General features: G+C 38.3%; 1 protein-coding gene across 1 annotated transcript; it reads left to right on the forward strand.

Moving 5' to 3' along the window:
- The first annotated feature begins 6,583 nt into the window (after positions 1-6,583).
- On the forward strand, positions 6,584-14,407 carry kif22 (kinesin family member 22). The gene is given in 14 exon segments (XM_046854861.1): positions 6,584-6,769; positions 7,149-7,341; positions 7,655-7,782; positions 8,620-8,774; positions 8,965-9,174; positions 10,616-11,009; positions 11,121-11,207; positions 11,210-11,234; positions 12,178-12,298; positions 12,426-12,630; positions 12,890-12,975; positions 13,730-13,951; positions 14,036-14,095; positions 14,189-14,407. Coding segments are annotated over 13 exon segments (1,914 nt in total). The 5' UTR covers positions 6,584-6,769; positions 7,149-7,150; the 3' UTR covers positions 14,219-14,407.
- The last annotated feature ends 653 nt before the right edge of the window (positions 14,408-15,060 follow it).

A 15,060-nucleotide genomic window follows, 5' to 3' on the forward strand; every position in this document is an offset into this window, starting at 1 on the left:
GGTTGGGGGTATGATTCCCTTCATTGCCAGTTAAAAATTTATTTCTCTTTTGATGTAAAGGAAAAGAAGCCAATTTGTTTCATTAGGCACATTGACGGCTTGAAAACGGGAGAAGAGATAGCTCAGTCGGTAAGGTGTTGGTTTATTCATCAGCAAGTCCCCACAAGGTTGGAGGTTCAATTCCTTCATCCCCAGTGAAAATTTTTTATTTCTCTTTTGATGTACAGGAAAAGAAGCTAATTTGGTTCATTAGGCACATTGACTGCTAAGGCAAGGGAGAAGAGATAGTTCAGTCGGTAAGGTGTTGTCTTTTTGCTCAGCAGGTTCCCACAAGGTTGCGGGTTCAATTCCCGGCATCGACAATGAAAATTTTTTATTTCCCTTTTGATGTATAGGAAAAGAAGCCAATTTGGTTCATTAGGCACATTGACTGCTTGTGAAAAGAAGAAGAGATGGCTCAGTCGGTAAGGCGTTGGTTTATTCATCAGCAGGTCCCCACAAGGCTGGGGGTTCAAGTCCCCTCATTGCCGATGAACATTTTTTATTTCTCTTTTGATGTACAGGAAAAGAAGCCAATTTGGTTCATTAGGCACATTGACTGCTTGCTCAAGCGAGAACAGATAGCTCAGTTGGTAAGGTTTTGGTTTATCGCCCAGCAGGTCCCCACAAGGTTGGGTGTTCGATTCCCTTCATCGCCAGTGAAAATTTTTTATTTCTCTTTTAATGTACAGGAAAAGAAGCCAATTTGGTTCATTAGGCACATTGACTGCTTGTACAAGTGAGAAGAGTTAGCTCAGTCGGTAAGGTGTTGGTTTATAGACCAGCAGGTCCCCACAAGGTTGGGTGTTCGATTCCCTTCATCGCCAGTGAAAATTTTTTATTTCTCTTTTGAATTATAGGAAAAGAAGCCAATTTGGTTCATTAGGCACATTGACTGCTTGCACAATGGAGAAGAGATAGCTCAGTCGGAAAGGTGTTGGTTATTCATCAGCAGGTCCCCACAAGTTCGCTGTTTCAATTCCCTGCATCGACAATGAAAATTTTTTATTTGTCTTTTGAAGGATAGGAAAAGAAGCCAATTTTGTTCATTAGGCACATTGACTGCTTGCGCAAGGGAGAATAGATGGCTCGGTCAGTAAGGTGTTGGTTTATTCATCAGCAGGTCCCCACAAGGTTGGCGGTTCAATTCCCTGCATCGCTGCTGAAAATGTTTTATTTCTTTTTTGATGTACAGGAAAAGAAGCCATTTTGGTTCATTAGGCACATTGACTGCTTCCCCAAGGGAGAACAGATAGCTCAGTTGGTAAGGTGTTGGTTTATCGACCAGCAGGTCCCCACAAGTTTGGGGTTTGATTCCCTTCATCGCCAATGAAAATTTTTTATTTCTCATTTGAAGTATAGGAAAGATGCCAATTTGGTTCATTAGGCACATTGACTGCTTGCGCAATGGAGGAGAGATAGCTCAGTCGGTAAGATGTTGGCTTATCGATCAGCAGGTCCCCACAAGGTTACGGCTTCAAATCCCAGTGTCGACAATGAAAATTTTTTATTTCTCTTTTGAAGTATAGGAAAAGAAGCCAATTTTGTTCATTAAGCACATTGACTACTTGTACAAGGGAGAAGAGATAGCTCAGTCGGTAATTCATCAGCAGGTCCCCACAAGGTTGGGGGTTCAATTCCCCTCCTCACCACTGAAATTATTTTATTTCTCTTTTGATGTACAGGAAAAGAAGCCAATTTGGTTCATTAGGCACAATGACTGCTTGTACAAGGGAGAAGAGATAGCTCAGTTGGTAAGGTGTTGGTTTATTGATCAGCAGGTCCCCACAAGGTTGGGGGTTCAATTCCCCACATCGCCATTGAAAATGTTTTATTTCTCTTTTGAAGTATAGGAAAAGAAGCCAATTTTGTTCATTAGGCACATTGACTGTTTGCAGAAAGGGGAAGAGATAGCTCAGTCGGAAAGGTGTTGGTTTATTGATCAGCAGGTCCCCGCAAGGTTGGAGGTTCAATTCCCCCCATCGCCACTGAAAATATTTTATTTCTCTTTTGAAGTATAGGAAAAGAAGCCAATTTGGTTCATTAGGCATATTGACTGGTTTCACAAGAGAGAAGAGATAGCTCAATCGATAAGGTGTTGGTTTATTGATCAGCAGGTCCCCACAAGGTTGTGAGTTCAGTTCCCTGCATCGCCAAAGAAAACATTTTATTTCTTTTTTGAAGTACATGAAAAGGAGCCAATTTGGTTCATTAGGCACATTGACTGCTTGCACAAGGAAGAAGAGATAGCTCAGTCGGTAAGATGTTGGTTTATTGACCAGCAGGTCCCCACAAGGTTCGAGTTTCGATTCACCACATTGCCAATGAAAATTTTAATTTCTCTTTTGAAGTATAGGAAAAGAAGCCAATTTGGTTCATTAGGCAAAATGACTGCTTGCACAAGGGAGAAGAGATAGCTCAGTCGGTAAGTTGTTGGTGTATTGCTCAGCTGGTCTCCACAAGGTTGCGGGTTCCTGCATTGCCACTAAAAATGTTTTATTTCTCTTTTGATGTACAGGAAAAGAAGCCAATTTGGTTCATTAGGCACATTGACGGCTTGAAAAAGGGAGAAGAGATAGCTCAGTTGGTAAGGTGTTGGTTTATTGACCAGCAGGTCCCCACAAGGTTGGGGGTTGATTCCCCACATTGCCAATGAAAAGTTTTTTTTTCTCTTTTGAAGTATAGGAAAAGAATCCAATTTGGTTCATTAGGAACATTGACTGGTTGCCAATGGGAGAAGAGATAGCTCAGTCGGTAAGTTGTGGGTTTCTGGATCAGTAGGTCCCCACAAGGTTGCGGGTTCAATCCCCCGCATAGCCACTGAAAATGTTTTATTTCTCTTTTGATGCACAGGAAAAGAAGCCAATTTGGTTCATTAGGCACATTGACTGCTTCCCCAAGGGAGGTCAGATAGCTCAGTTGGTAAGTTGTTGGTTTATTGATCAGCAGGTCCCCACAAGGTTGCGGGTTTAATTCTCCGCATCGACAATGAACATTTTTTATTTCTCTGTTGAAGTATAGAAAAAAAAGCCAATTTGGTTCATTAGGCACATTGACTGCTTGGACAAGGGAGAAGAGATAGCTCAGTCGTTAAGGTGTCGTTTTTTTTGATCAGCAGGTCCCCACAAGGTTGGGGCTATAATTCCCTGCATCGCCAATGAAAACGTTTTATTTCTCTTCTGAAGTATAGTAAAAGAAGTCAATTTGGTTCATTAGGCACATTGACTGTTTGCCCAAGGGAGAACAGATAGCTCAGTTGGTAAGGTGTTGGGTTATCGACCAGCAGGTCCCCACAAGGTTGGGTGTTCAATTCCCCGGATCGACAATGAACATTTTTTATTTCTCTGTTGAAGTATAGGAAAAGGAGCCAATTTGGTTCATTAGGCACATTGACTGTTTGCATGTGGGAGAAGAGATAGCACAGTCGGTAAGGTGTTGGTTTGTTGAACAGCTGGTCCCCACAAGGTTGGGGGTTCGAATCCTTTCATTGCCAGTGAAAACTTTTTAGTTCTCTTTTGAAGTAAAAGAAAAGAAGCCAGTTTGGTTCATTAAGCACATTGACTGCTTACCCTAGGGCGAACAGATTTTCAGTTGGTAAGGTGTTGGTTTGTTGACCACCAGGTTCCCACAAGGTTGGGGGTTCGAATCCCTTCTTTGCCAGTGAAAAGTTTTTATTTCTCTTTTGAAGTATAGGAAAAGAAGCCAATTTGGTTCATTAGGCACATTGACTGTTTGCCCATGGGCGAAGAGACAGCTCAGTTGCTAAGGTGTTGGTTTATTGACCAGCAGGTCCCCACAAGGTTGAGGGTTCGATTCCCCACATTGCCAGTAAAATAAATTTATTTCTCTTTTGATGTATAGGAAAAGAAGCCAATTTGGTTGATTAGGCACATTGACAGCTTGTACATGAGAGAAGCGATAGCTCAGTCGGTAAGGTGTTGGTTTATTGATCAGCACATCCCCAGAAGGTTGGGGTTTCAATTACCTGCACCAATGAAGATTAGGACCTCCGTCTGGGCCAAATGTTCCCCTTGCTACATGTCAATGACCCTAAGCATACAGCCAAGTCCCCCAGTCTGTGTGTGCAAAGTTTATTTTTTTTATTTAGTATCAAGTCGCAACATTGTTAGGACTTGTCTACAAGTCACTTTCCTTGACTAAAAAGGCAAAAACAAAAGTACTTTGAGGTTATGTGGTGGTCCTTTACATTCATGGGTTTAAATCACAGCCTTGTTCCTCCCTTTCAAGCTTCCTTTAAAAAATGTCTAAGGTGCTGGATTAAGGGAATTTGTGTTTGAATCACACGGTTGCTAGGAAACCCTTTCATGGCAGTGTCTTCTGAATGCACAGGTGATACTTTAAAGAAGCTCATCTTGAGTCATAGGGAGAGTGGTGCATAAAAAGGATAGTATTTTCTCCTAAACCATTTTCATATTGTTGCAAAATATTTTATTTGTATCTTTTTATGTATGCAGATAAAATTTTCTTTTGTAGTTTATTTCTTTTTTTTCATCAAAGAGACTTGTAAGTAAATAAATACATTCATTTGTTCATTCATTCACATAAATTCACTTGTGCAGTAAAATGTGTTTTTGAAGTGCTCCACTATTTATTTATGTAATGTCTAATATGGTTTGTTGTTAAAAATGTTTTTTTTTTTTCTATTTTAAAAGTCTGCTAATCTAAACAATGAACAAATGCTGTTCATCCTAACTATAACTGTAATGGAGGTGTAAGATCTTACAAGATTTTAGAGGGTGATTATTGTTCTGTGCTGATGTAAGTTTTCAGCGTTTCAGTTCATCCCAAAGGTGTATAGTAAGGTTGGGGTCAGAGATTTTTTTTGTAGGGCTGCTACTAATAATTATGATAATTGATTATTCTGACATTCACTCTTTGATTAATAAACTAATCAGATAAAAATATATTTTTTAAATAAGCTGTTTTGCTTATTATAACAATATAGAACTCTAATTCAGGATATTTATGTATAAAAGTGTACATAAAAAATGCAAAAGCCAGATATTTAGTTTACCTAGATTTAATTTGGACATTTTAAAGCTTATAGTGGCTGCTACATTTGAGTATGCAAGGTGTAATCTGTGTAAATTTGTGTTGTTTTTAATGATAATTGCAAGTTAACAACCATACTTACAAAAAATACATAGACATTTTGTTGAGTTGTGAGGATATAGGCATCTAGCATATAATACATTTTGTATACTAATTAAATGATATATGCATAAATTAAATATACAAACATTGAAAAAAAAGCATTTGTACATTGTAAAGCCACAGTACATCACGTTTAAAAACATATAAGTTAACTGTTGTAGACAAATGCTATAAAAAGAGAATGGAAAGGAAAAACTCAGAAAGCTAACAAGCTTGATTAAAAAATGAAAAAATATTCATTGGTGTACAAATGCAAAATCATTTCCTAAAAACCACAACAGTGAATAAAAATTTTATAATTTACTGCTGCTGTTATTTGCTGCTTTAAGATTTAGTGTTTGTTCGCAGCGTTTTAATTGAATCCATCACTGTGTTGCGAGCGAGGTCAACTTGAAGCTTGTGAGTCAGATCTAGTGCGTTTGTCCCAAAGTTAGCAAACAAACAATTTACACAATAGCACTTCATAAAACTATACCATTTTCAAATGATGAAGATATACAGTTTGTGCTGAAGTTTCGCCTTCATCCGTGACTTGGGACGCACATTTTTTCCTGCCATTTGACCTCTACTCTTCACCATTTCGCAAACAGCTGTGTTACCTTAGCGTCAAGCTAACCCGTAACTTATGCAGCCCAACTAATCGGTAACGATATTCGTTTACAGCAAATTTCATTATCGATTTGATCGATTAGTTGTTGCAGCTCTTTTTATATGTAAACCATATCTTCATGGAGGTTGCTTTGTGCACAGGAACAGGTTTGGGTCTCCTAGTATATATGTGGCAAGTGTAAAGTTGTCACTAAATTATTGAAATTCTGATTAACTAAAGGTATTAATGTACAGGTTTTAATTTTTTTAATTTGTGTTAGGTTAAGTTATGTCGAGCGTAAGTGCGAAGATAGAGCTGACGTGATTTCCAGGCGCCCTATCTTTTTTGCGCCTGGATTTATTTACGTTTCAGTAAATAAACCCTGAAGTTGAAAGTAAATCACATGATAATTGCATCATTGTGTGAAGTCTCTTTTTATTATCAACGCACACAACGCAGCACAAATCCACTAGTGTATGTTTTGACCATGGACAGATTTGCCAGTCCGTCAGGGGAAAATGGTATCTTTGAAGACTTTAGTCAAAATGATTTGGGGGAGGAAGACAAAGCATGGCATGGCACTTTAATCAGTGAAGTAGAAGCTACATAATAATAATAATAATAATAATAATAATGATAATGATGATGACGCAGAAAAAATTACAATGCTTTTCTAATACTTCAGCTGGCGCTATTTCTTTGCAGATGGATCCATATTAACCACATTACATGAATGGCGGAAGTAAGCGTGCATGTTAGTCGGTAGCTTATTGGTCCGTTTTACAGGAAGTAGGCGGGCTCTCGAGATTTGAAAATAACTGTTGTTCGGGGACGCGCGCGCGATAGCGGCCTCTTATTAAGTTTACGGAGGTTAAATCGTTTCGTCTGATAAATGCATAAAATAAGTTTCACTGGTTTCATTTAAGACCGTTTGCAGTTTGGAGACGCAGTTGTCCTGGATAAAAGGTAAGTTTGAATGAAATTGCCTTAAACCTCGGTGTTGTACCGTGAAACGCGTGGGGAAAACGGGCTACGTTTGCTAGCTTAGCTTAGCATACTAAAAAAAAAACCCTTGCTTTTATGATATCAATTTAGCTGAAAGGTTTGATATTGGACATGATTGTTCCGGGAAGTGTAAACGATGCTGCGTACATTTTTTTTAAAGATCTCTATATATACATGTATGTTTATATACAGAACACTGTCTTGTAACAATGGTGTGTAACGTTACAATAAGTTAGCTAACTAACTAGCTGTTGTAAATGCCAACTTCTACATTGTATACATAAATGATAAAATATCTACTATAATTTTCTCTCTCTCTTTTTTTTTTTTTTTGTGTAAGAAATGGCACAGCGTGCTGCCGTGAATGATGCCGCTGGACCCAAACGGACCGCCAGGGTTCGAGTAGCGGTGCGGCTTCGGCCCTACATGGACAAGCAAGACGAGAAAAGCGAAGGCCCCTGCGTCCGTGGACTTGGACCTCAAACTCTAGAAATTGTAAACTGGAGAAATGCGACCGAGACTCTGCAATATCAGTTAGTCGAGCTTTATATTTCATTTTATTTATCTCTCTTTCCCACACCTTCCTCTTGGTCATTGTCACTTGAAGCATCTTAACAGGTCTTGGTCTCTGTGTGGTAGGCCCTGATTTGGTAGCTGGTGCTGAGATCAAAATTCCTCCCTGTATTTAACCTGCTGGTTCTTACTGTGCCTTCTGGTGAAAGCAGGGGAGAAAACACATATAATCTGTTTTTGCTGGATTTCTGGCATTTAAGCATTCTCTGTCTCAACTCTTGGAGAGTTCTGTGGTTCTTATTTTGTTATGCTTTTCTATTTTTTTTTTTTTAGGTTTGATGTGTTCCATGGAGAGCAGACCACTCAACAGGAAGTCTTCTTGTCTTCTGTAAAGCCAATTATACCCCACATTCTTAATGGCCAAAATGCAAGTGTCTTTGCATATGGACCTACTGGAGCTGGTATGATGCATATTTATTATTTAAATATTTTACACTACAATTTTAGCTCAAAGTAATTTTAGGTTAGGCTAATTGGTTATGCTTCTGATCAGAAGCAAAATCCCAGCGCCAATAAAAGGTCCTCAACCCATCTGTGACACACCTCAACTATTTGTTTGTGTAAATGTTATGTGCTCTGGACAAAGGTGTCTGCTAAATGCTGAAAATGTAAATATGTTGCTCCTGTGTTCGTTATCATTATGTCATCATAATGGTGAAAAAATTATAATATTGATTTCTGTTTAAGAATATATTTGGCTAAGGTTAGGGTTAACCCCTTTAGATGTTTAGGTTGGGGATTAATAAGATATTCTGTTAGATATGCAATAGGCTATAATTTGTTAGCGCTCATTCAAGGGAATTAGTGGTCTCAAGGTTGAGTTGAAATCCCAGTCACCGGCCACTGCTGAATTTGTAACCGTCTTTAAACCTTAACTGCTAGCTAACATAAAATTAAGGCTTAATAAACAAACAAAAACAAACCTCAACTGTTCATTAGTATAAATGTACACATTTCTGTATGTATCCGTTTCAGCATAAAGGTGTCTGCCAAATGCTTGTCTATTCAAAGATTGAACAAAATGTTTAAACTTCTATAAAGTCAGTACATTTACACACACACCCCCACCACCACCAAAAATAAGTGAACTTTTTGTATTATCTTTGTAAGCCATGTTTTCATATATATGTGAAATTATTTGTTAGAGGTCAAGATGGACAACATTGGTAAAAAAAATAAAATAATCATAAGCTAAGTTATTATAAACTAATGTTTGCCTGTTCAATATTACAATATAGGAAAGACACACACAATGCTGGGCAGTCAGGAACAGCCAGGTGTGATCCCCAGAGCTGTTCGTGAGGTTTTCCAACTGGTGCGCGCACAAGTGAAAGAACAGAATGAATGGGAATTCTCTGTAGGGATGTCCTATCTAGAAATCTACAATGAAAAGGTAATGGTGCCTATATTTCTGTTTGATTTACAGCTACCTGGAATCCAGTTGGATAGATGGTGCATTGATCCTGTGAAAATATTGTTACCCTGCCCTCCTAATACAGCATGTACCTACAGATAACCATATCATATCTAAATATTATTGTTTTTATAATCGTTTTAACTGCTGAGGTCTCTTGCGGTTGCAGGTTTTGGACCTTTTGTCCCCTAAATCCCAGGATCTGCCAATCCGTGAAGACAAGGATAAAAATATAATCATTCCAGGCTTGACTCACACTCCTCTCTCGTCTTTCTCCGATTTTCACACCCACTTTGTGCCAGCCAGTCTGAACCGCACCACAGCCTCCACCAAACTAAACCAGCGCTCCAGCCGCAGTCATGCAATCCTACTCATGAAGGTACCATCAGACTTCTGTAGCTGCCTGCTGATTTTGCTTAAAGCATCTTAACAGGTTGTGGTCTCTGTGTGGTAGACCATGATTTGGTAGCTGGTGCTGAAATCAATTTTTTCCCTACGAAACAAAAACCCACTGGCTATTAGTGTGCCTGCTGGGGAAAAATTGGGTGGAAAAATACAGGATGTTTTTACATACTTGTCTGTTAATTAAGCATTTCTTGCTATATCCTTCTTTCCTTGTTCAAGATTGTCGAAGTATAGTGATCAGAAAATCTACATAAATGGTATAACAATTTTGCACTGAAATATCAAATGGCAAATAGCTTTGTTACTCAAAACTGTAATGGTTTATATATTTAGTCAAAAAAAAATTTTAATCTCACTGTTCTACTTTTTACATTTTTAGTTATAAATGAAATATAGTACAGTGGAACCCGGTTATGTCGATGTCCTAGGGGGTCGCCAAAAAGCATCGAGGTAACCGATGATCGAGATAAACGAAAATGAAATTGGCGGCAATATATTAACGTGCTTGACATTTCTTTATGTACACGATGTGCGTTAATAAATGAGAATGCGCATGCACGTGTTTTTGAAGGGGTTTTTTACACAACAGCGTTGCCGCGATTTGTTTAATGAAGGCATGCTATAAAAATACATACAGTACATGTTTATCTGTCAGGAATCCACCTGCCACGCCCCCTTCGGCCCCCTTCAGCGTGTCAGGTGCTTTCTCGGTCGCTTGCTCTGAAGCTCCAGGCTTCAATCGCGCACATATGGTGCTCGTTTAGCATCATCACCAGCTCCTATTTAAACTTCCACACTCTCACTGTCCGTTATTGTTGGTATATGTTGTTTCACGGTGGTCGTTGTTATCGCTCATGTGTATCCCGGTACGTGCCTTCCCACCGGCACTCTCGCGGATTCCCCCCCCCCCCGATCCTGCCGGGGTGTTCATTCTATGCTTTTGCTCATACCACGCTCCGCGCCGCCAAGCGCGGCTTTCGCCTCCCGTTCATCACATAACATTTAACAACAAAAGGCATATGTGCACTAACTAACAGCAGAGATTCACCAGTATACAATACAACACCTGTAGCATCTGTAAGCCTTGATTTTTCCGCCACTTCCGAGAGTTCTTCTGCGGCTGCACCGAGATAACCGACGTTAAATGGCAAATTTTTCCCCCCTTGTGCTCGAGATATTAGGGTTCGGCATAACCAATAAAAAATGCTTAGAAAAAGCGAGAATTTGGCGGTTCCACTTCAAAAACGTCGACTTAATAGGGTTGTCGAGGTAACCGAGGGCGAGATAACCGGGTTCCACTGTATTATTTAATGATTAGCAGTTTCTGTTTTAAAAACCATTTAGTTTTGTTAACCCTCTGGAGCAGTGACCAGTATGAAGATTACAGATTAAAACTTGTTGTTTTTTTACCTCAGGTAGTGAAATGCCAGCGTGTTCCTCCTCACCGACAGCAGACAGGGAAGCTATATCTTGTCGACCTTGCTGGCTCTGAGGACAACAGACGTACGGGAAACCAGGGTATTCGCTTAAAGGAAAGCGGTGCCATCAACTTGTCTCTTTTCACCCTCAGCAAAGTTGTGGACTGTCTAAACACAGGGACTGGGGGGCGTGTACCCTACCGGGATAGCAAGCTCACTCGGCTTTTACAGGATTCGCTAGGTGGTTCAGCTCATTCAGTCATGATCACAAACATTGCCCCTGAATATACGTACTATTTCGATACATTCACTGCTCTTAACTTTGCTGCCAAATCCAAGCAAATCATAAATAGGCCATTTGTCAGAGAGACAGTGTTGGCCCCAATGAATGGTGAGCTTTTTCAAATGTCAGATATTAATATATAATATACATTTGTGTTTTATATATGTGTAATGTTTATATATTGTATAATGTGTGGACTTTATTTTATTTTGTCTGTAGGTAAGAGATCAAGAGAGGAGCAAGATGCTGGGGGATCTGGGGAACACCAGAATAAGAAGATAAAGGAAGGCAAGAATGTAGAGCAATCATCACCCCACTCACGCACCCTAATAGGTAATGTGTAGATCCTTATGGGTTTTAAGGGTGAAATAAAACAGCACATTGCAGGCCATTAGCACTAAAATGGAAATATTATGTAAATACTAAATTTAAAAACTGAGTACAACTATATTTAACCTATTAGGGTACATCAAACCTTGTTTATTTGGACAAGTATATTCTTTCTGCTTTTCTGGAAGGCCTGGTTAAGTGTAAACCAGATTAAACACAGATGTGCTATTATTCAAGTAGTTTTTTTTTTTTATGCAAACCATGATCAATGCAGTCCTGTTTGTGGCCAATGTTGTAGCAGATTGTCGAGCCCAATTGTAAAGATAGCACTTTAACAGGTCCTGGCCTTGTCTGGTAGGCCATGATTTGGTAGCTAGTGCTTAAAACAAATATCCCCATTGCGAAAAACCAGAGGTTCTTCATACCTTTTGGCTCATTATGGGGATAGACATATTTTTATGTGGTTATCACAGAATATAGATTCATTTCTGTATATGAAGCAGTTGGCAAAAGTTATATTAATAGTTGGCATGATATAGCATTATTCGTTAATTACAGAGAACAAACAGTAAAGACGCAATTACAATAATTGTGAGTCTGGGCACATCAGTGTCATTTGGTGATATTTGCTATAAACAAGCATGCAAAATGTGTGGTCTGCTTGCCTCTGATCAACTATGTATTAATCTGCAATCAAAGTGATTTCTGCTTTGTGGTGGGGAAGAAAATCTTGAAGCTTATTGTTGCTTTTTATTATTACATTTATGTTTATGCCATTTGTCTGATGGTCTTATCCAGGGTGGAAAGCTTGTGGTTTTCATTTATACAACTTGGCCAAGGATAGTTGAGGGTTAAGGGATTAATATTCCAATTAATAATAAGGTATAATAATGTAATACTACTTCCAGTTAGAATAACATTTCCCTCTTGTAATCTTGTTTTTCAGCCCAGTGGATTCCTCTGTTTTGGATAGACTTATGGCTCTGGAGAAATTGATGATGGGCACCCCAGAGAGGGAGAGACTCAAGTTGCTCAAAACAGTTGCCCAGTCTCGCAAGGAGATACAGGTTGCTGATTAATAAATATTCCTTTATGACAAAGTCAGATTGATATTGCTTAGACGTAGTATTACTTAAAATTGTCCCCTCTGAATTTTTTTATTATTATTTATTTTTTTATTTTATTTTTTTAAAGATGTTAAAGGAGAAACAAAAAGAGCTGGAGGAGAAGGCAGAGATGTTGAACAAACTAACCGGAGGTCAGAGTGGAGTGAAAGATGACAGTGAGGACACAGCTAGCAGCTTATCACTCTTTAAAACAGATCTGCCCCCTCTCCAGCGAAAACAGTCAGTTTCAGCAAAACCCAGGAAACAACAGGCAATTGTCACCCCATTACAGGGTAAGATACACACACACACACACACACACACACACACACACACACACACACACACACAGTCATAATTATGTATGCACTAAAACTGTAAATATAAATATAACATGGTAGAATTATGTAATTTGTCCGACGGTAGACCTATACTTTAATATTTATTTATTAAACTTTTAAAACAGATAATCTGCATAAATTGATTTTTGTTTGTGGCGCTATTGTGAAACTCTGTCCTTTGTTTATTCATATTTGTCCTTTGTATGCCTAGTGTCCCAAATGCAACCTCTGCAGGAGTGTGCTGTGGTCTGTAAAACATCACAAATTATTCACAAGAAGAAAAAACACAAGACAGAGGTCAGCATTTTTTGGGTTTTTTTTTTTTTTTTCGACTATGATTTAAAAAAAAAAAAAAAAAAAAAAAAACTTAGCTGTTCATATCTTGTTTGAGTGTGGTCTCGCTGTTTTGTTTGCTTTAATTCCAACTCTGGCACCCCCACCCCTGCTGAGTGGAAAAATACACATGGCTTCTGGTTTGAAACCATGCTTTCTCCATCTAATGCTAATGTTTGACCAAATGCAGACCAACTAGCATTTGTGTGTTAATTGTTTTCTGTCCACCACCTTGAAGATTTCACAGGAGGGTTGCAGCAAGTCACTTCTATTGATCTGGATGCTTAGCTATGGGTCATTTGTTGTAAAAGTCAAAATGTTCGGGGTTTTTGACACTTGAATATTTTTTCTTTCTTTATTTTTGTGCAATGACCTTTTCAATAGGTGCAGTGATGAATACAAACTAGTCAGTCTTCTGTTCTTGTCCATCCTGGAATGGGCACAATTCAGAGTGAACCAGATTTTTGCAAATGTTCCTTCAGTTACTGTTTTTTAGAATCAGAATACTTTATTGATCCCATAGGCAATTTGTTGAAGTTATAGTTGCCATTGCAAAATTTGACACACTCTTAATACTGAAAGGATCAGACTATTATCAATAACTTGTTTAATACGAATATCTCTTTCTCTCTCTTAAAATGGCAGGTGTCTTATTTTATTATGTCTGTGTACGTATTAAGAATTTTCTTCAAATTTCTTTATTCTTTTCACTGTCCAGATCTCAGAGGGCAAGGAGAACAGCAGTCTGGAGTCAACCTGCAAGGAAGAAGCAAACTGGGAGTCAAGGTTGGACTCGTCATTGTTAGACCAGTCAAAGAAAAAGATTCTCCAGACACTCAACTCTGGCTCACACAAAGAGCTGAAGAGTCTGCAACTTATAGGTGACAAGAAGGCCAAACTTATCCTTGGCTGGAGGGAAATCAATGGGAATTTTACACAGGTTAGAGATAAAAAGCTAAGAGTTAACACAGGTTTTTTAATTCATGTTTTATTATTGTTTAAGAAAATGTTGTTCTTTCATTAGGTGGAAGATTTAAAGAAAATCGAAGGCATTACAGATAAACGCTTTTTGTCTTTTATAAAGGTAAGACTAAACATTGTTATAGTGATCATACACCACAGCAAACTAAAAGATTGCTTTGTTTCTATTACATTATTTTATGTTTCTCCTTCACAGGCCAATATTCTAAGTTCGATGGGAAAGTGATTGTGTATGTGGGTGAGAGAAAGGGAAGCAGACTGAATTTCTGAAGAACTTTCTTTCTTTTTTTTTTTTTTTTTCATGTATTTTTGTACATTTTATGTTGCATTTAGGGTTTGTATTTAACTGTACATTTATGGTTTGATTTTATCCAGCGATAAAGATGCTGCTTTAATAAAAGCTGCTGAACAGCCACTCTACCCTTGTCTGCTTTATTTTTTTTAAATTGTTTGTTTTATTAACATGACATTTGTTTGCACCTGTTTAAGGCATGACTGTTTGTAATTTGCTGTCTAGCTAAAGCCTATAGCCTGAAAAACTTACTTTAAATTGTCATTCAGCATTTAAAAAGTAGCATGTAGACTTATTTGATACAATTCAGCAAAGCATTGCAAAAAGCTACTGTAAGTAATAATGCATCAAAGGAGTATTTAATATTGTAATTACTTGATATTGTGTATGTTCGATCCACTGGAGTCAATGCAAACCTGATGCAAAGCACTACTTATTAATCACCTTCAATCTGTTGTGTAATATATATCCTGATTTGTGTGGCTTCTTCCATGATAAACCCACCTTATTCTGTAGAACAGAAGGGCTCAATAAACAGACGAATGAATTACTTGCTATGGCTGTTAACACCTCTTAACCCCATTGAAGATTATAGAGCATAGAATTGTATGGCACCCCACACACACACACCCCTCCTCCTCCAGTCGTCATAACATGCAGTGGATGTATGAGTGGAAAGATGTAATCTGTGTTTTGAAATGTCAATGTTTGTTAAGACCATTAACAGATTAATGTTTGCAATTTTTTTTTTTGCTCAGGAATGTTTGCGATTAAAA

The sequence above is a fragment of the Silurus meridionalis genome, chromosome 7 (genome assembly GCF_014805685.1).
Source record: "Silurus meridionalis isolate SWU-2019-XX chromosome 7, ASM1480568v1, whole genome shotgun sequence".
Classification (NCBI taxonomy): domain Eukaryota; kingdom Metazoa; phylum Chordata; class Actinopteri; order Siluriformes; family Siluridae; genus Silurus; species Silurus meridionalis.